The sequence below is a fragment of the Oryzias melastigma genome, linkage group LG7 (genome assembly GCF_002922805.2).
Source record: "Oryzias melastigma strain HK-1 linkage group LG7, ASM292280v2, whole genome shotgun sequence".
Classification (NCBI taxonomy): domain Eukaryota; kingdom Metazoa; phylum Chordata; class Actinopteri; order Beloniformes; family Adrianichthyidae; genus Oryzias; species Oryzias melastigma.
In genome coordinates, this window is record NC_050518.1 from 32,982,758 (window position 1) to 33,003,279 (window position 20,522).

The window sequence follows — 20,522 nt, forward strand, 5'->3', positions numbered from 1 at the left end:
GGTAATACCGCGTACCTGGTAATACCGCGTACCTGGTAATACCGCGTACATGACCGCGTACCTGGTAATACCGCGTACATGGTAATACCGCGTACCTGGTAATACTGCGTACCTGGTAATACCGCGTACCTGGTAATATCGCGTACCTGGTAATACCGCGTACCAAGGTCACATGGGGGAATATTGACGTATTAAAACCTGAATACCACCCAAACCTACTTTGTAAGACATTTCTCACCTTTCTCCTGGATTCGCCGGCTGCGCATGTGGTAGCGGACCGGCGTTTTCTTCTGAAACTGCTGGATCTGCTGGGCCATGGGCACGTAGGCAGCAGACTCGTCCTTCTTCCTGTTACCCGCCGAAAGGTTAAAAGGTTTGGGCATGGTGGCTCCTCTCCTGGTCTTTGCCTGGAAAAACAAAATGTTCTCTGGTTAAACACGATTAAACACTCAGCGTTAGAATCTTAAGTGAATGTCTGATAAAAACAATAAGGTTTCATTTCCTACAAGCAGCAGAGAGTCATGGGGTCAAACCAGGATCTGCTTAAAGTGAACAATAAACAGATTCTCAGATCATGACTAGATCCTGTTTTCACCCTAAACTTGTTTTCTATGAAAATTTGAACAGTGAGATTAAAAATGAGAGAAAAATGAAAATATTCATGTGTGTCTGAGAAAGTGTAGAAAATGTAGTGAGGAGTCCTCTCCATCACGGAAACATGTCCCAGCAGCCAATGAGCTCAAAGCCCCGCCCCCATGTAAAATTTAGGATCAGCTCAGCAGCGAAAACTCAAACATCTGAATCGCAAATGAAAAGTAAAAGCTAGGAATTCAAAAAAGGGAAGCTGAAAGTACAAATCAACATTTTTTTAATTGGTATCTATTTAGTATTTTTTTCAGTTTCAAATTTACTTTTTTCAAATTTTCAATATTAGTTTTTTCAAATGTTCAATTTTATTTTGTCAAAAACAATTCCTTCAAGTTTTAAATATTGATTTGTTAGTTTTAAACTACCTTCAGATGTACGTGCGGTTTTTCGTTCGCTTTAGGCTGCAGAGGTTTCAGTCTGAGGCAGCTTACCGGAGACGCTGGTTTGCGGAGCTGATGGATGAAGTCCACCTCCCTCTTGGAGGACTGTGAAGAGGCAGCGGCTTTGATGCGGCCGTCTGTGCTGAAGTGGAAGTCTTTGGGCACGGTGGTGGACAGCACCGCCTTCTTTGGTGGAGGATCTACAAGAGCAGCAGGAGCTGTGAGCGCCGGACGTCCCCTCAGCCGACTTCTGAGCGTCTGACTACTCACTGCCTGCCAGCGCAGCCTTGTAGCTGGCCTCGTTCTGCATGCGATGCAGGGCCACCTCCCTCTGCAGGTTCTTGATCCGCTCCATCTCCAGCTCTTCAGAGGACACCAGCCTGTTCGGACGAAACATCCACGACTTCTGAAACCTGCCGTGACAGAAAACTCCTTCCTGGCTGGTTTGTGTGACGGTCGGCTCTCACTCAACCGCGGGTCTGGAAACACTCACTCTGCCTTTGAGGTGGGGGGGGCGGCGCCGTCGTTTGCAGCCGAAGCATTCAGCCGTGCGCTCCTGCGACAGCCCGGCTGTGCACTGCTGTCTTTTGGAGCGACTTGAGTCCTAGGATGAAGAACGCAGAGATCAGCTGGTGACAGATGTCTGTTTGGACGGACATCTCAACGCACACTTACTCTTTAGATTTCTTTGGTGGTGGTGCAGTCTGAGTGGTAGTCATCGTTTTACGCTTTAAAACCCTAAAACGGACAAGAAATAAACCAAATGAAGAAACGGTTACAAGAAACCAGATTGATCAGACAGTTTAACTCAAAGGAAGAAGCACAGAAGTCCTCCTGACTTCAGATCTGCGGCTAAAAAACGAGAAAAAAATAATAAAAAGAAATTTAAAGACACTCTGCAATGAAAATGGTGTTTTTGTCATATTCGAGGCACTTCCTCCTGATGGAGGACATCAAAATCAGCCCCATTCCAAGATCCATGAATGTCTTAGTTTGCCTGGTCTGAGCTGGAATCTGGATCAGAACTTTACAGCTGGATAGAAACGGTATTGCCCCGCGAATGTTAGACTGGGGGGGCTGTAAGCTAGCAGGAGAACCTGTTGAGGGATGGGTGACGGGAAGAGGACTTCCTCGGATTGAGAGGTGAGTTTGAATGAAACCACGTCTCAGAAAATGAAACAGGTTTTGGCTTAAAACGGCATAATCATGAGGAAAAGGTGCAGCACCGCACCTGCTTGGCTGGGCAGGGTGTTCCTTCACGGTCCTCCTCACTTTAGCCGCTTTCCTGGTTTCTGCCCCCCATGACGTTACAATGTTTGATGGCGGAGACTTGTCCTGACCTGGAAAACCAAGAAGAGTCGTTTTTAGAGACAAGATAAAAGTGACTTTTGTAATTAGGTAATAGAACAAACAAGAACCCTAAAAGGTACCAGAGCTGCAGTCCGGCACAGGCTGAGGGATCACATCAGCCTGGGGTCCTTTGGCCTGCATGGGGTCCGGTTTTAGAGGAGTGACCAGGTTCACATCCTCCACAGAGGCCCGTTCATCTGCTCAACAAACCCACAATTCCATCAGATTTCCATTAATAAATCTGTTGATCTGGTTTTCAAAAGTTAATATTCATACATAAACTCCAGATTTAAGGAGATTAATCCTAAATCCTCCTTCCTTTGTGAGCGAAACGCATTTACATGATGAGGAACGAGTTTAGCTCCCATTACAGAACCTGGACCGGCACCGAATCTTACCGAACCACTTGTCGTCGGTCTCGGCGTTCACCAGCTCCATGAAGTCCACGACGTGGGACGGAGCGTCGAACTCGTAGAGCTCGGAGGCCTCAGGCTCCTTTTCGGTCATTCTGGACGATTTCTGCCCCAACAAACCCCACCTGAAATGGACCGAAGAGGCGGACACTTGGAGCAACGCGTACAGAAGCAGAACTCCGTAATCCTCCACTGAACCTTCCGTTAAGGCAGAGAACACAAGAACACAGGAATACACGATAAACGTTCGCGTTACAAACACAAACGAAGAAGTAGGAAAAGAACAAACTATCCGGAACTTTAACCAACTCTTTCCTCTGAACATTTACCTTAGAAGCGCCTCAAAAATCACAAAAATTCTCCCCAAATCGCTCCGCGCAGACTTCTTCTGGGAGAACGTCGCAAACACAACCTCAACCGTCGCGAGGAGCTCCGCCCTGCTGTTTAAAATGCCGCCATTTTGAACCAGCCAATGGAGAACGTCTGGACGGGAACGCCGACGCGTATTGGCTCAAAGACGTCCACGTGGGAAGTTTTCTGACCACGTGACGCAGATGAGGAAACAACACTCCGGAATTTTGTTTTTCAAAAATGTTAATTTGATTTATGCTTTTTGTTGTTTATTTCTGGTCTTTGTCTCCTTTACTAATGTTTAAATTGAACTAAAGTTATCTTCACATGTATACATATTTACTGACATGTTTGTAATGTCTACAATCTACTCTCAATTAAATAAAGTTTTCCAAAAATCATTTAAAACATTCGAAAATATAGACATGTACCTTCATATATTTATCACGGACACATTTACCGACTAAAAAATAAATGTTATGAATATTTGTATTTATTTATTTGAACATAAGATCAGGAACTCAAAGAACCATCCTGTTTATGATCATTTACTAATTAAATAATTAATATTACAAATAGTACTATTTATTTGAATACAAATAAATACCCTGATATGTTTGTTTGCATTTAAGGAAAAAAACACGTACTTGTATATTATTCATCCATGGATGTTTGTAAATCGGTTTTAGGTATGTAAAGACCAAAACTCTACATCATTGTTCACATTTAGCTTCTTTTTACTCCCAATAACAACTCGTGTGTTTGTTTCCCCTAAGAAAGGAATGTGGTTTTGCATAGAATGTTTCAAATGTCTCTTTTAAATATTCGGTTGATAAAAGTTTGACCAATAAAACAGAGTTCTTCTTCTACCATAAAGAGAAACACGTTTACTGAGAACTTCTGTATATGTACGAGATTGTCCATCGTCCTCATACTTCTCAGTGTTTGTGTCGTATTTGTACTTTTTTGTACTGCTATATCTAAAGGAATCAATCAATCAATCAATCAATCAATCAATCAATCAATCAATCAATCAATCAATCAATCAATCACATTTCTGATTGGTGGCTGGATGTGTCTGTCTCGTGTTCTCTGCTTCCTATTGGCTGAAGGCCCTCGGAGGGGGCGAGTCCAGTCGTGACGCACTCCCTGGGGCGGGGCTTCAGGCCAACAGGAAAACTGAAGAAAAGACCGTAAGTCTCTACGTTTAGTCGGTGAAACTTTTCTGCGCGTGTTTTCTCGTTCACCGCGCGTGTCCGGTGGGTTCTGGATCCGATATCCGGTGTGAAATACTTTAGTCTGAGTTTGTTGTGTTGTGGTAGCGGACCGGCGGTCCGGTGAAACTGTTAAAGTTGTCAAGCTAATCGTTAGCTCCTCCGACGGGCTAAGCTACTGACGCTCCACTTCCGCGAGGACCGAAGGAAACACGAACTTAAGAAAATGTTGACTTTGGGTTCAGGAGGTTAACATTCTGCTCCCCACGGCGGGGTTAGGGGGTGTTTGGTTGTTTTCCACTGAAAACTCTCAGTCCGAATGAGAAGTTCTGATCGGATTAGATATTTTCTGAAGCGAAAGTTAGCCGAGCTGAAGCTCGCGAGCGCCGCTGCGTCCCGGTCAGGCGGGACTCTGAGGCTGCTGGGTGTCTGACGGAACCAGTCCGGAACCCGCCCACATTCAGTCCACATCCAGACCACATCCAGTCCACATCCAGTCCACATTCAGTCCACATTCAGTCCACATCCAGTCCACATTCAGTCCACATTCAGTCCACATTCAGTCCACATCCAGTCCACATCCAGTCCACATCCAGTCCACATCCAGTATACATTCAGTCCACATTCAGTCCACATCCAGTATACATTCAGTCCACATTCAGTCCACATTCAGACCACATTCAGTCCACATTCAGACCACATTCAGTCCACATCCAGACCACATTCAGTCCACATTCAGTCCAACAGGAACATCTCACAGCTGTTTGAATCTAAGTTGTCAGAGACTTCTCTTTACCGTCCTTCTATTTGAATGGTTAGTTTCTGTTTTAGTTCAGCAGAACCGAACTGAACCGAACCTGATAATTTAGTGGATCAATTAAATCAAGATCAGCTTTTAATAGGGTCAGCTACAGTGGATAAAAGGTTTTTACAGCTTCAGCTGTAGAGAAATACAGTCTGTGAGGAGACATTAATGGGAGCAAACCTCCATGTTTCGACTGTCCATGTTGACCTTCAGTCTGGATCATCTTCATTCTTCATAAGGAACCAGCAGCTCCTCATACAGACAGTGACCCCTCCCTGCTGTATGCCGACTCTGACCAAATGTGCATAAACAGGACAGACCTTCTACTCAGAGGCAGACTGAGCAGTTTGGGGGCCAGACAAGCAACAATACGGGGCCTCCTCTGCACTGGCTGCATTAGTTTTTTATTTGTATTCATTTGTTTGTTTGGTTTGCAGGAGTCTGCAGCCCTTAACAGTAAAACAGCCGTTTGGGTTTGTTTTCTACTAATCAAAACTTAGGAGCTGCAACGTCTCATTTTGATACTGTTGTGCATTCATTACAATCTATTTTTAATAATAAATATAAAATATGTTTCTTTTGTGGCATGAATTCAAACATAAATATAAAAAGAAACTAACATTTTCTCAACGTGTGAAATTATTTTTTACATTTGACAAAAGCTCGTATGATTTCCTTTCAAAATAAAAGACTCCAAACTGGATCATCCCAGTGCAGCTCTGGACAGCAGAGGATAATATGTGCTTTAAACTCATAAAGGATCCGCCTTTTTACCAAAGTTTTCTCAGTATTTGAAACCTGTGTACTCTAGAGCAAGCAAGACCTCTTGAAGTCAGCAGGGATGTAAAAACCTTTACATAGTTTATCTTTGAGCTGCACCTCAACCTCAAATGTAAAAACGTAACTAATCTAAATTAAATGCCAATTTAGGAACCATTACTGGAAACAAATACGGTTATTTTATTTCTCCTTTGCTAGAGAGCCACTATGGATAAAAGATCTACAAGTGGCTCCAGAGCCCAGACTGAACGTAAAACGTGGATCAACTTCCTCATCGGTCCACTTTATAACAGCATCGATGTCAAGAATCCAAAAGTTTGATGGACAAAAAATGTTAATTCCCATTTAAATGTTAGACAAATGTATTTTATATCCATTATTTTTACTTATGGGAAAAGTATTAAATGTGTTGAATTGACTAATTTGTTTCTCTCTCTAGCGTCTTTATGTAGTCAGGTTTTACTAAAGAAGACAAAAGAAGCAAAAATACTTGAATCATAGAACTAAACACTATAGAGTGATGTCAATAAAAATAAAATACATATTTATAAAAATTACCTTTTTTTCTCCTTCCCAGTGTCTTTCTCCCTTCGCCGTCTCGTCATTCTTGAGTTTCTTTATGTTCTTTTAAAATTCCGATGAAACTTTTTTTCTTTTTCCTCTTTTATCTTCCCGACTTTTGGAAGTGTTGTGACACATTTTGCTTTCTCTTTTTCCACGGCTGCTCAGAGAACTTATGCTGCACTTGATCACTTTAAAAAGATCTCTTTGAAGAGTCTCTTCTCTTTGCTAACCCGTTGACGGAATGGTCCATTGCTGCAGAGGAACACTCTTACATGAGCAACTTTGTGCTATTACAGGGGTTTCTAAAACTTTTTTATGACAGACCTAAATAATATTGTGTGTTGACGTTACTTTAGAAATATTTGAAGTGTTCAGCTCCAAGCGATCTCCTACCGTTGCGAGTCCGCTCCTGTTTCTGTTTCTGAGCCACTCTGTCTGTGAAATGCCTGTAACTGTTCAAGTATTTAGGTATTTGTCTTTTGTTTCTCTGGTTCCTGTTTCATACACATGATGTTCTTGCTGGTATGTGCTGTATTATATTTACATACTTTTATATTTTAACTGTTTATTTTAGGGTTAAAATAGAAGAAAAGGAATTTGTTGTTTTGTTCCACGTATGTCATCACGATGTTGACTCAGTATAACAGGAGTGTCATCTCAACCACAGCAAACCAGTGACATGAGGGAGTGAATTGTTGCAAACGCTTTCTAACACACTAGTTACTCTGAAATCAGACTGATGGACACGAGGAGTAGAGGTGACCAGGAACAGCTCTCCACGTCTCCAGTGGTTTATCTATCCAGATTAGTGCTGCCACAAACGATTATTTTAGTAGTCGACTAATCACAGATTATTGTTTATGATTAGTCGACTAATCACAGATTGTTGTTTATGATTAGTCGACTAATCACAGATTATTGTTTATGATTAGTCGACTAATCACAGATTATTGTTTATGATTAGTCGACTAATCGGGTCATACACAAGTGGATGTAAAACACACATCTTAATCATTAGCTTTAAACTAACTAAAAACTAGATATACTCACACTAGCATTATCTGCGAAAATGCTAGTGTGAATGCTGTAAGCTGAATTTGGCAGCTGAAGATGCTAGTGACGACAGCTGAAAACGCTTCAGCTGTTTTCAACGTTTACAGAGGCAGCCCCCCCAAACCTTTGGTGTTCCTCAGCCTCCACGACTGACTACAGTCTGCTATCACAGATGGCTGCCATCAGAAAGAAGCTGGTGATCGTGGGAGATGGAGCCTGTGGGAAGACCTGCCTCCTCATTGTGTTCAGCAAAGACCAGTTCCCGGAGGTCTACGTCCCCACCGTCTTCGAGAACTACGTAGCTGACATTGAAGTGGACGGTAAACAGGTGAGATGGTTGTCAGGTGGAGAGCTGTCACTGTGGACAACAATCTGACCATTTAAGCCTCAGACACCATGAGAAGATACTGGAATGTTGTTAGGAAGGGCATAGAAATCACGGATGAATCCAGGACTCTGGACTAACTTTCTTTCTCAGCTGCAGCAGCGTTAAAGTTAGCCACTCCCACATCTTCATCCTCATTGCATTTAAGAGGAAAGTTATTTTAGTCTCTTTTTGTTCAGTTTGCTGGACGGGAGAAGGTACACTCTGACAGATCACTGCTCATAGCATGAACTATGTTTTGAGCTTTTTCACTCTTTCAAAATGTATTTGAACCAATGACTGTATAAAAGAACTGGAGCGAGTGACATCAACCATAGAAACTGGTTTACCCCCCCCCCCCAATAAAATAAAGTCAATTTGCCATTTTTTTCTCAACACGCAGATCATGTTGGACTCATAACGGCATCAGCGATTGGTCAACATTTCTGTGGGACTCTCACCAATCAGGAGTGAGCTTGTTACAAAGCCACACCCCTTCCACATGAAAATAGAAGACGGAGAATCTGTCAATATAACGTTTTAAACGTTCAACATGAGACCACATCCTTTTATTCAGGCGTCTGATTGTCAGTTAATAACTTGAATAACTTGGACTACAGAAAAAAAGCATCAAGAAGATGTTAAAAAGTATCAGATCAAGAATGTTTATTCTGACCAATAGAATGACAGAGTTACAGCTGTTTATTTCTCCATAGAAGTCTGTGGGATTTTGGCTTCTTGGAACCAGCAGGTACTTCCTGTTTGGAACGTGAGGGGGAGGAGTCACCAGTTCTTATAGAGAGTCAAGGATTAAAGCTTTTAGTCACAAATGACGCCATGGTCTTCCCACGGGCTTTACTTTGAACACACTGCTTTATACCGTGCGCAACACAGTCTAACAACGGCTCCGCCCCCAGAAATATCCAAAATAAAATACATAAATATGTAAATTAAGAATTATACAAACAGATTCAGAACAAATGCCGACACTCTTATCGTCTCATCTAAAGTTATTTGTTGAGTTTTCATGGATTTCTTTATTCATGAACAACAGTTACAATGAAACTCTCAGCAGTCGACATGTAGAACATGAATGTGACATTAAAAGATTTATGCATAGATTTGATTAAATTGGTTCTTAGATGAGTTTTGATGAATGTTTTAAACCTAGACACCAATATATCCACTTTGATTAGATGTTCTTTCATGGTAGAGTGCGCTGAGGTGTTGCGTGTTTGTTCAGGTGGAGCTGGCGCTGTGGGACACGGCCGGTCAGGAGGACTACGACCGTCTGCGGCCGCTGTCCTACCCCGACACAGACGTCATTCTCATGTGTTTCTCCATCGACTCCCCCGACAGCTTAGGTGAGCGCTCTTCCTCCGTCCCGCTCTCAGAAACGCCCGTCTGTTCCTAAATCTGAAACCTGTCACCGCTGCAGAGAACATTCCAGAGAAGTGGACCCCTGAGGTCAAGCACTTCTGCCCCAATGTGCCCATCATCCTGGTGGGAAACAAGAAAGACCTCCGAAACGACGAGCACACCCGGAGAGAGCTGGCCAAGATGAAGCAGGTCAGTGACGGTCAGGCGGCGGAAGCTTCTGCAGAAACTCGCTGCAGAGTACAGTCATGGCCAGCAGTTTTGAGAATGACACAAGTATTACATTTCCAGAAGGTCTGTTCCTTCAGGATTTTAGGTGTTTGCCAGACGTTTCTGTGGTATAATGAAACACAATTAGAAGCATTTCACAAGTGTCAAAAGCTTTTCCTGAGAATGATGTTAGCTGGTCCTTTTGTGTCAGCGCTGAAATGCAGTGTAGATGTGGATTCAGTGGTAAAGTTCATTTTAAGGCAAATATGGACTATGTAAATAATTTCATTTGAGTGGATCACTCCTCAGAACATTCTGGAGTATATATACAGTTCCATGAAACTGCAGACTTGGGAAAAATTATTAGTTGTGTCATTCTCAAAACTTCTGACCATGACTGTAGTGCTGGGGGATGTGGGAAAAATTCTATATCACAATATAAACGGCTTTACATCACAATTGTATAAAAAGCCCATCAGGGGACAAATGCTGCAAATTAGCTCCTGCTACAAGCATGATGATATAGGCATGGGACTGCTGCTTTGCTGTATGTCTATGTTTTTATATCCGTCCCTACTAAATAAATAAATACAAATACAAATACAAAACGATATATCTCAATATTCGGTAATAAAATATATTTTCAGCCATTCTCTGAAAAAAGCTTACTTCTCTGAGTGTAAATATCCACAGAACTGAATAGTCACAATAGAGAAACAAACATTTCAGTAAAATAAATCGATGAGAAGAGATGCTGACAGACAGCAGCCTTCACATTTGTTCTGAAAAACAGATGTATTTGAACTTGAAATAGTAAAAAAAAATACTTTTTATCAAAAACATTTTTAAAGTGCAAAACAGTTTCAAGTTCTGAGTAGAAAAACACAAAATTCTTCTGAAATGACATCAGTTGTGTTGAAGAGTTATTAAAACAATATAAACACGGGAGCTAAAGCTCCAATGTTGATGCTAATTCACTTTTTATTTATGTATTTTTTGTATTCAGTGATCGGAACTTTAGTCTCAGTTTTTGAGCAGAAAAAAGCTCTTGCTAATTTAACTTTGAAAACAGGAAGTTTCTCTGACGCTTTATTCTGAAGATTTGTTTACTTCCTGTGACATTATTGCTGCTCATTTGGTTTTGTTTTAGTTCATAAACTTAAAATCCAACATTATTCTGTACTTCAGAGCTATCAGTATTTTACTACATGATATTTTACTACACTACTATATTCATAGCGATCGTGAATCAGCGATTTGGACGTCGTGAATATTCGTTCTCTAATTTTCTGGAGCACATCAATCCGAGTACTCGGATACTCGTTACAGTCCTGTTCCACAGCTTTAGTTTATCTATTATCTTTGTAACCTCATATGTTCATATTCATGGACTTTCCTGGAGTGATAGAAGGTTTGTTGTGTTAGCATCGGCGTTGAAACGGCCTCCTAGCATACTTAACATATTACTGTCTTCTGCTCATCGTCCGACGTCTTGAATCCAAACTGAAACCAAATCACAGACGTCCCCCTCTCTAGCTGAAAGGGCTCTTACTTGGGCTGACTGCATTGGTGTGTCTGTTTCAGCTTTAGAGAAACAGCTTCATGCTGTCCTGCGTCCATCGTTCTACATGGTGTTAGTAACCCAGAGCCTGTCGTAAAACCCACGTGACTGCCAATCAAAGAACATAAGGAAGCTTTACGTTGCAAAACCACGAAAAAAATGAAAAACTCTTTTTAATCTGTCTTTATTTTCACTCATGTAATTATTTTGTATACACACTGATGGGGTTTGGACTATTTAATGATATATTTGGCGTAATAATTGATCAAATTATGTTAGAAACAATATAAACGATGGAAGAGAAATTGCTTGATAGACACTTTCCTATCACCCTCATGATATGTATCGTCATATCGCCCTCATGATATGTATCGTCATATCGCCCTCATGATATGTATCGTCATATCACCCTCATGATATCTATCGTCATATCGCCCTCTTGATATTTATCGTCATATTGCCCTCATGATATGTATCGTCATATCACCCTCTTGATATGTATCGTCATGTCGCCCTCTTGATATGTATCGTCATGTCGCTCTCATGATATGTATCGTCATGTTGCCCAGTAGTACTGCAGAGAGGAGATCTGTGGAACAAAAAAAGACCCATAATCCACCTGTATTCTTTGGAAATGCTCCAACAGAATGTTTGGTATTTTTCTTAAGTTTTGATGAGTATTTTACTTCTCCTGAAACGCCTGTCTGCTGTGAGTTCTGCGTGAAGGATGTTATCTTTGCAGGGTGATCAGGGTGTCCATTCAAAATTGAAAGCTTAAATTGAAGCTTTTTTCTTTAATGCTGGTCTTTGCTGTTTAAGCTAAATGTTATTCTTTCTCTTTAAACGTGATAAAGATGAACGCCTTCCTCCTGACTGTGAGTGCAGTTCTGGGACTGTCTGACCCGGTGGAGCGGTTCTGGACCGCGGCGTTCAGTTTTTTGGCTGCAGCTCCTGAAAAGTTTCAAACTGAGGTTGTTTCCTCCACACAGGAGCCGGTGAAGTCCGAGGAGGCTCGGGACATGGCTAACCGCATCAACGCCTTCGGGTACTTGGAGTGCTCGGCCAAGACGAAGGACGGGGTGAGGGAGGTGTTCGAGATGGCCACCAGGGCGGCGCTGCAGGCTAAAGGACGGAGGAAGAAGAGCGGCTGCACTCTGCTTTAAGGAGCCTGGTGCTGCAGGCGGGGGGTGGGGGGAATCAAATCAAAGCAGGAAGACAAACCCAAAAGAGACTCGGGTCAGGGGTCATTCACTATCACTGTCACCGACCTGGTGTGAGGAAGAGGTCCAGGAGAACCCAGAGGCCCCTCCCACCCAGTGGTTCCATGGTTTTGGCGTTCCTCCGTCAGGTGCTGCAGCTCGGATGGGCTCACGGTCTGAACTAACAGGTAAAGGTTACTAGAGCTGCACCAGAACCAGTGAGCAGATGGCCATGCTGGTGTGGGTCCAGACGGGTCCAACAGAACCAGCTGGAAACCGTGGCCCACGCTGGACCGAGCTGCAGCACTGGACTGAAGGAACCCACTGTCCCCCCGCCTCGTTTCTGTTCATCATTTGGCGTCCTGAACACGGCGGGCTCGTTTCCTGTCACCTCTGAAGCTTCCAGCGTCTTTCTCTCTGTTTCCTGTCCAGATCTCGTGGCTCCGCCTCTCTTTGTGAATCTAGTGTTTGATGCTGACTTGGACTCGTGTTTGCTCTTGAAAACACGAGGACAGCGCAGGCTCGCTGACGTGGCCTCGGCGCTCCAGAGGAGGGCGCTCTGGTTTGCTGTTGAAACGTGGGTGGAGACTCTTCCTCAGACGTCAGCCTCTAGAACATGCTGACGTCTGAGCGTGGAGCCTGCTGGAGGAAGCAGGCCGGTTTGGGTGGAGTCTGGAACCCTCTGAACGCAGACTTCAGGTCGGCCGGTCAGTCTGGACTTGTTTCCTCTGAGCTGCAGCATCCCAGTGACTCGAGCGCCTCCTGCAGGTCTGACCTCAGATCCTCCTCCTGGTTGTAGCGAGTCCTCTGCTGCTCTCATCCTTCTGCTTTACATTCAGGCGAGTTTATGTGGCGCTCTACTGGCTTCCTTTGTACCGTTTGCACAAACATTGAAACTAAAGGTCAGTGTCTTGTATACTTTGAAAGCTTTCTGAAAGGGTTGTTTGTAACATGTTTTTGTTTACAACCACATTTTCATGTTTCTGCTTTCATCTTTTTATGTAATCTAAAGGAAATAAATGTATTCAGTTCAGTGCCGACCTTTATTGAACTGCCAGATGATGAGGGTTAAACAACGTTCATATCCACGGACGCTCGCTGGCTGGGAGCGACTACATTCACTCAGAAACATCGAAGTAAAGTTTCATTTTCATTAGATTTGTGAAACTCGTCACATCAGGTTACATTTGTCCACATCCTTCTTCTGCAGAGAGCAGAACGCTGCCAAACCAGACACTAAAGTTACATTTTCATCACTTTATCCAAAAACTTCTGTTATGTTTAAAAGTAAAAATTGTTTCCCCCCTTGTGATCGTCTAGATTATGTGTGCCTAAAGTGTTCCCATGATCCTTCACTGTCACTTCTGATGCTATTAGCGTCTTTTTCAGCTCGCTAAGACGGAACGACGACGTCAAACGGATCAAGTCAAAGATCAGCTCCACGTCTCTCTTTAGGATCCCAGTTTGCTTTTTTCAAATTCTTATTCTTTATTTTCTCCTTTTATTTTATGACATGCAAAAGAATATTGTATTTGGACCGGGATCCTGTTTAGGTTTTGGCCCTTTGAGTGAAGAGTTTGGGCACCCCGGTTAGTCTATACCAGAGCGGCCCGCGGGCCTCATCCAGCCCGGCAGATGGTTTAAACCGGCCCAGTTATGAAGGGGGAATGATACAAGAATGGGAACTACAGCATGTTTTGAGCCCATTCTGGTGGCGAGTTACTGTTCTTTAAAGTAATGGCTGCAACGCACAATTCCACCTCTAGAGGGAGCAAAAGAATCGCAAGACTAAACAAGAAAAAAAAACAAGAACAAAAACAAAGCTACAGATAACAAGATGACCATGTTATGCGTTCATGTTTCTGGTCCGGCCCGCTTCAGATCAGACGGGTTGAATGTGACCCCTGAACCAAAATGAGTTTGACACCCTGCTCTAAATCTAAACTTTCAATTTTAAAGTTTAGACTCTTAATTTTTAGACAGTAGTCGAACAGTTTCATTTTTTTACTGTGGAGATATTTGAATTTCTGCGGATGTTTGACAGAAAGCCCAAACATTTACTGCACAAACGTAAGAATCTTTGAAGATCTTCTGTCCTGTCAATCCCAGAACAGTTTTCAGGACAGCTTCTCATGCGCTCATGTTCTCGTTTGGATTCCTTTGACCAATCCGGAACCAAAGTTCTGCTCTCTGGAGATTTTTTGTGTACTCGATCTTATAATTGTAGGTTCAGAAATCACTAGAAAGAATCCACTATATAGTGAGTGAGGAAGGAATTCAGTCATTCTATACAGTACATGTCTCACACCAGCAGAAACCACGAGGCTGAACATTTAACACAGGCTGCTTCAAATGAGACCCTCAGGTCTAGTGTAAATCTAGTGTCCAGTCCTGTGATGAACACAATATGGACTCGTGTAACATTGTCAAAAGTTCAAAACAAAAACATTTTTTCTTTATTTTGTCTCAACAAAATGCTTTAGGATATTGAAGTAGATCACATAGAGACGAAGACACGAATAACTGAGCTGCTCCTTCTGGGTTCAGAGTGGAAGTTTCATGTTGAAACAGAATCAAAGCAGAAATAAAGCCAGAGATGACGTCCAGACCAATCAGCATGAACCCACTTCTGTGATTGGGTGGTTTGTAGAACTTTTGTTAGACCTTTTAACACATGAGGAGTCAGTGGTGTTTAGCTTAAACACTAAATCTTTAATGAACTGTAACTTCTCAAACACTTTCATTCCAGCAGATCGTAAAGGAGAAAAGCGACTCAACGAGCCGCTTTTCTCCTTTACGATCTGCTACAGTAAATCAAAGAACATGAGCTCAGGTGTTCAAGGGTTAAACGGAGCTCAGAGTTCAGAAGAAACATAAAGAGATGAAGAAAATGGTTCAAACTGAAGCAGGTTTATGAAGGTCAAACTCATATTTTGTAACCAAAGAAAGTGATTTGGAAAACAAGACAGGATTTTACAAACATTTTTAATTCTTTTTATTCCAAAACTATACACTTTGATGGAGTTTAGGAAGTTTTGAAATAAAACGGATTTCTCTCATTTCGTGGCACTAATACTGCTTCACACACTCTCCCTGCTCTCTGGTTCAGCTTCCAGCAGCAGTTTGCGGCTCCACGGCACGTCAACGGCGTCCGCTCCTTCGCTCTAAAGCGTTCGATGGAGTCCGGCCACAAACTCCTGATAGTACGGCTCTGAAATGAAAGCGTCATCAGACCGATCCTGGACGACTGACTGAGCTCAGCCACAAACCTGAGTCCGGCTCCACGAACGCGTGTCTGATGAGGAAGTCTAACACCACCATGGCAGAGTTGGGTTTGAAGTCATCGCTCGCCAGCAGCTCCTTCACCTGGAACACACGTGACGATGCATTCAAGACCGCTCTCAGACCAGGGAGAAACACACTCCAGAAGACTGACCTTTTCTATCGACAGCAGGTAGAAGTCTTGCACTTCCCCATCTCCAATTCTGGGCCTGAACCCAACCGGAACTTCCAGATCAAAGACAAACTGGCTCTCGGGGAACACGCCCTCCTCATCCTCGTATGTGTAGCTTCAAGAGAACATCAGGTCTCAGTAACCAGCTCTGGTTTCCTCCTCAGACGGATCACCACTTTGGTAATGTTCATTGTAACATTTCTAATGTTCACAGAGTGTAGGAATACTACAGTTACTGTAGTATTCATGGATCTCTGCTGTTCTGTTGGGTTCTTCAAACCGAGACCTTCACTGTCCACTGAGGCGTTTCAGAATGAACCAGCTGCACTGAGAGGTAGTACCTCCAAATCAGAGGTCAGGAACAGCTCTCTCCAGGTGTGTGGAGACTTCCTGCCTCAAGTGGAGGAGGAAGACCGAGTCGCTCTCAGATTCTGAAAGTTGTTCCTCATAAAAATCGGAGTTTGGTCTGAGATGTTCATCATAGAAACACTTCAGCTATGAGACAGATTAGTGGTGTTTGAGATGACTCGGCACCTCGCCTGCATCGTCGGCGAGACCAGGCCGCTGCAGGAGGGGGCGGGGAAAGGCGCCTGAGATGAGGGTGAACGGCGAGACTGTACGAGATCAAGGAGTTTTGGGTTGAATCTGAATATTCCACTCCTCCTAGAATGATCTGTGCTGTTGTGTCTTTGATATTATTTTAACATCTTTCAGAGTAAAGCAGATAAAAAAAATAGCCACTGGATGAATTTCATGTTCACTGTCCAAAATAAATAAATAAAACAGAAATGAAAGTTAATTTTAAAGACAACGGTAACACATATAACCACAGATTATTTACAATCTTGTTTATTTTTTCATCAGTGATTCACTACCTTCCAGAAAGAGTAAAAAATACTCAGATTTCCTTCATTTATTGCCAGTTATTTCACGTCGAACTACAAGAACTTTCAGAAAACCCTTTCCCACAATGCATTGTTTTGTAGTCCTGAAGGCTTCTCGAAGCCAGCGCAGTACCTATTTTCTGGCTGAGGAAGGCGCCTTGAACCCGCCCCTTTCCCGAGATACTTCGTGGCGACGCACATTTGACGTTGGTGACAGAAACTAACCAGCATGCACCGCGCTGCAGGCGGTCTGCACAGCGCCGGGTCCGCCTTGGTCATCTCAAACCCGCTTTCTGTATATGAGGCATCTGACAGAAATGACTGAGGAAATCACATTGTTTTAATCTTGGAAGATAAGTATTTGTCAACAACAGTTCACCTGGATCCCTGGTACTGTAATGACTACCGTCCATACCCTACACTGGTGGTCCCCAACCGTTTTGCCTTTTTGTGGCTGCAGATCGGTCAAGGCTGTGTGGCTTTCTTCTGATTGGTCTGTTTAAAAAAAAGACCTTCTAACTACAATGTATAAATTAAATGTTTTTATTGTTCCTGTGTTAATATAGTTTATTGGTAAACAAGCTCCCAGAAAGATTCATCACTGGTTAACGATGGCATCATTTCAAAGAACACACTATAAGTGCTGTTATTTTATAACTCCTCCAAACATCTTTACCGTGTTCTCCTGCTTTAATTTCTCCTGTATGGAGCAATGACCTGATAATCATGGAGAATGACTATCATCTAGAGCAGGTGTTTATTATGGATGAAACCAGAATATTCTGGATAGAGATGCAGTCTGGCACTTAACTGATGAAGGAGGAGGAGCTGTTTGAAGGTCCAGAGAGACAGAGACACGTCCTCATGGAGAGCTCATGGTCTACTGAATAATAAAACTCTTCATGTTGTTCAATACTACAACGTTCTTTAATAGATGTTTAAAAGCATGACCAGAAATGTTTTTGATGAGTATGGATCAGTAACAGACATTCTTTGGCTGGGGGGGCTTCTCTTTGGTCCAGAACCCAACAATACCAGGTAACGCTGAGTTTCTAGAGTTTTTGCTGTTCTTTAAAGTCACATATGCCATCGTCCCAACAATGTTCCAGCATGGCAGGTATACTGTACTCCTCAAACGTAAACTTCCTGTCTACGTGGGTTTGGAAGGCGTCTTCATCCCTAAAATAGACCAATCAGAAGAAAGCCAGTGCAGCCCTCTGTCTCCGCCTCCAATTATCAAACGTCATTTTCCATTTGGTTTTGACTTCAATAAACACCATAGAACTGGAGAAACTTTCAATGGAGACAGCAGTCTAAGCAGAGATACTTCGACCATGGCCTGCTCCTATAGAGCAGTGTTTCCCAACCCTGGTCCTCGGGGCACACTGTCCTGCATGTTTTCCATGTTGCCCTGCTTATGCACACCTGATTCAGCTCATCATCAGGCTCAGCAGAAGTCTGACAATGATGGTCATCAAATGCAGGTGTGTTTGAGCAGGGTTGGAATAAAAAAATGCCGGACAGTGTGCCTTGAGGACCAGGGTTGGGAAACACTGCTATAGAGGATGGATGGATGATGGATGATGGATGGATGATGAATGATGGATGATGGATGGATGAATGGATGGATGAATAGATGATGGATGGATGGATGGATGATGGATGGATGAATAGAAGATGGATGGATGGATGGATGATGGATGGTGGATGATGGATGATGGATGGATGAATAGATGGATGGATAGATGATGGATGGATGGATGGATGGATGGATAGATGATGGATGGATGGATGGATGGATGGATGGATANGATGGATGGATGGATAGATGATGGATGATGGATGGATAGATGATGGATGATGGATGGATAGATGATGGATGATGGATGGATGGATGATGGATGGATGATGGATGGATGATGGATGATAAACTATGTTAACTGCACCGATTGTCGTTGGCGGTTCTGGGGTTCGGCTCACCTGACGGTCGCTGCGGGTCGGGCCGTCATGGCGGTGTCTTCTGGGACGCACGCTTCCTCCTGGCACTCTTTCACCAGAGTGTGTTTGATGCCGACCCCTGCAGCCAGGCCGCCGGCCGCCTAACGGAAGGGCAAAGCGATGACACGGAGCGTCAGAACTCTGGTACCAGAACACTGAAGCCGGTCCGATCTTCCCACCATGTTGTCCAGCAGTCCAGGATACGTCTGCTTGGTGCTGGAGCGGCGTGCCAGCCACATGCTGACCTCCCCGCCGTCACTGACGGTGTACGCGTTCACGTGCACTCCATAGCGCTTCACCCCAAAGAGACCTGCAGTGAAGCAGCGGTCAGCTCAGCCCCGCCCACCACCCAGCGGCGGGTAGGACGCACGACCTACTGGTAGCTGCTCGCTCCATCCACATCACGGGGGGGTCGGAGAATCTGGGCATCACGCTGTACCTCTGAGATTCAGACAGAATTCAGCAGCAACATCAACTCTCTAGATGCACCCGGATTCCTTAAGAAGAAAACCGTCTCCGCTCCATCGTGTCTGATTCTTCTTTATTCTACATTTATGTTCCGCTGATTTAGAGAGTAGATTAAACTGATCTTTCGTGATCAGAGTGGATTCTAACAATAACTCAACAGAAAGGTTTTCTGCCTAAAAACAACAGATGGCATTAAAATAGATTTTATAAGTGGAGATCAGCTTTTTAAATCAAACATTTCATCCCGTGACTCGGGATGTCTCTGCGCATGCGCACGCCTCTCACCTCATCCCTCCATCCTCTGAGGCAGGTCAGACAGTCCTCCTCCCTGAGGGCCAGCAGGACCGCGTGCACGGCCTCCGACCTCCCCTCATACGAGTCCAGACCCTGACACAGGGAAACAGCGCCCCCGCGCGGACAGGTGAACACCTGCGGGTACCGGGACAGCAGCGCAGCCACGTGCGGTCGGATCCAGCCGACCTGCGCGCCGTCCACCTCAAACCGGACGCAGCTGGCCCGGCAGGAGCCTGAGGAGGAGACAAGCACGGCTCATACGGTCCACTTCCGGGAGACCGCGTGCAGTTCGGGCTCGGTTCGGCTCAGATACCTGCAGAGTAAAAGTTGTTCATGCGGTTCAGCAGGTGGAGAACCCGCTCTGACCAGGAAGCTGCAGCCATCTCCGTCTGCAGCGCAGCGACTGCGCAGCTTCACGCGCACAAACAGCAGCGCCAACTGCGCATGTCCCGCCTTTTTTCCTTCAAACTTTATTGAAAAACGTCTCATCACAATGCAGACCCTGCAGGCGGCAAAAGTCACCGAGAGAAGCAGGAATCCCTGAAGGATTCAGGAGAGAAACTCTCATGGTTGACATGTTTGTGTTCGTGAGTCCCGCATGTAAACCTGAGAGGAGAAAACATCAAAGTTTTCAGATATTTAGTGTGTTTTAGGAGAAAAAATATATATATTTCACCCTTTAAATAAATCTTTCTATAAATGTTACATTTACTAACTAAATATTTAGTAAGAGCACTTAATATTTAATTTAAAGCTAAATATTTATTTTGAAATTATATATTGAGCTTACAAACTAAATATTTAATTTGCTTTATGAATATTGTCCAATCTAGACTAATTATGCTTTTATCTTAAATGATCTACAGACTCCTAAGTTTGATCTGTCTCTGGACAGCTTTGTGTTTCTGTTGATTGTTTCCTAGCTTTGTTTTTGTTTTGATTGTAAAATAAACATTTCCCAAATCCAACTTTTGGTGGATGTTCTAATATATTGAGACTCACCTTTAATGACAGGTGTGAAAACCGAAATGTTTGAGAGGAGTTCGGATCCACAGACAGCAGGAAAGACTCAGACTCCGCCCGGCCTGCAGGGGGCGCGCGCGTCCGGTCGCTGTCAGCAGAAGAAGACTGGAGCGCAGCAGCAGGAAGAGGCTG

At 43.7% G+C, this 20,522-nt stretch overlaps 3 protein-coding genes across 4 annotated transcripts in view; 1 reads left to right on the forward strand and 2 right to left on the reverse strand.

Annotated features, from left to right (window-relative positions):
* Positions 1-3,302, reverse strand: part of tpx2 (TPX2 microtubule nucleation factor) — a 7,097-nt gene extending 3,795 nt beyond the window's left edge. The window contains exons 1-9 of the mRNA XM_024263859.1: positions 3,121-3,302; positions 2,777-2,916; positions 2,459-2,575; positions 2,260-2,368; positions 1,704-1,766; positions 1,522-1,632; positions 1,299-1,408; positions 1,080-1,228; positions 239-407 (exon numbers count right to left, since the gene is read on the reverse strand). Coding sequence (XP_024119627.1) covers positions 239-407; positions 1,080-1,228; positions 1,299-1,408; positions 1,522-1,632; positions 1,704-1,766; positions 2,260-2,368; positions 2,459-2,575; positions 2,777-2,885 — 937 coding nt within the window. The 5' untranslated portion in view covers positions 2,886-2,916; positions 3,121-3,302. The remainder of the gene's footprint in view (positions 1-238; positions 408-1,079; positions 1,229-1,298; positions 1,409-1,521; positions 1,633-1,703; positions 1,767-2,259; positions 2,369-2,458; positions 2,576-2,776; positions 2,917-3,120) is intronic.
* Positions 3,303-4,215: 913 nt separating this feature from the next.
* On the forward strand, positions 4,216-13,302 carry LOC112140870 (rho-related GTP-binding protein RhoA-C). Of its 2 annotated transcripts, none has more exons than XM_024263887.1 (5): positions 4,216-4,335; positions 7,731-7,886; positions 9,166-9,286; positions 9,361-9,491; positions 12,060-13,302. In XM_024263887.1, exons 2-5 carry the CDS (start codon positions 7,731-7,733, stop codon positions 12,231-12,233), a joined length of 582 nt encoding a protein of 193 aa, XP_024119655.1. In that variant the 5' UTR covers positions 4,216-4,335; the 3' UTR covers positions 12,234-13,302. The 2 variants fall into 2 exon arrangements, with proteins under 2 accessions (XP_024119655.1, XP_024119656.1); XM_024263888.2 differs by having other exon boundaries at positions 4,286-4,401.
* Positions 13,303-15,235: 1,933 nt separating this feature from the next.
* On the reverse strand, positions 15,236-20,507 carry tpk2 (thiamin pyrophosphokinase 2). Its single transcript, XM_024263877.1, has 9 exons — positions 20,370-20,507; positions 19,681-19,973; positions 19,359-19,600; positions 18,983-19,046; positions 18,785-18,915; positions 18,588-18,706; positions 15,706-15,838; positions 15,539-15,635; positions 15,236-15,480 (listed from the first exon to the last, which is right to left on the reverse strand). Exons 2-9 carry the CDS (start codon positions 19,748-19,750, stop codon positions 15,434-15,436), a joined length of 903 nt encoding a protein of 300 aa, XP_024119645.1. The 5' UTR covers positions 19,751-19,973; positions 20,370-20,507; the 3' UTR covers positions 15,236-15,433.
* Positions 20,508-20,522: the final 15 nt, after the last annotated feature.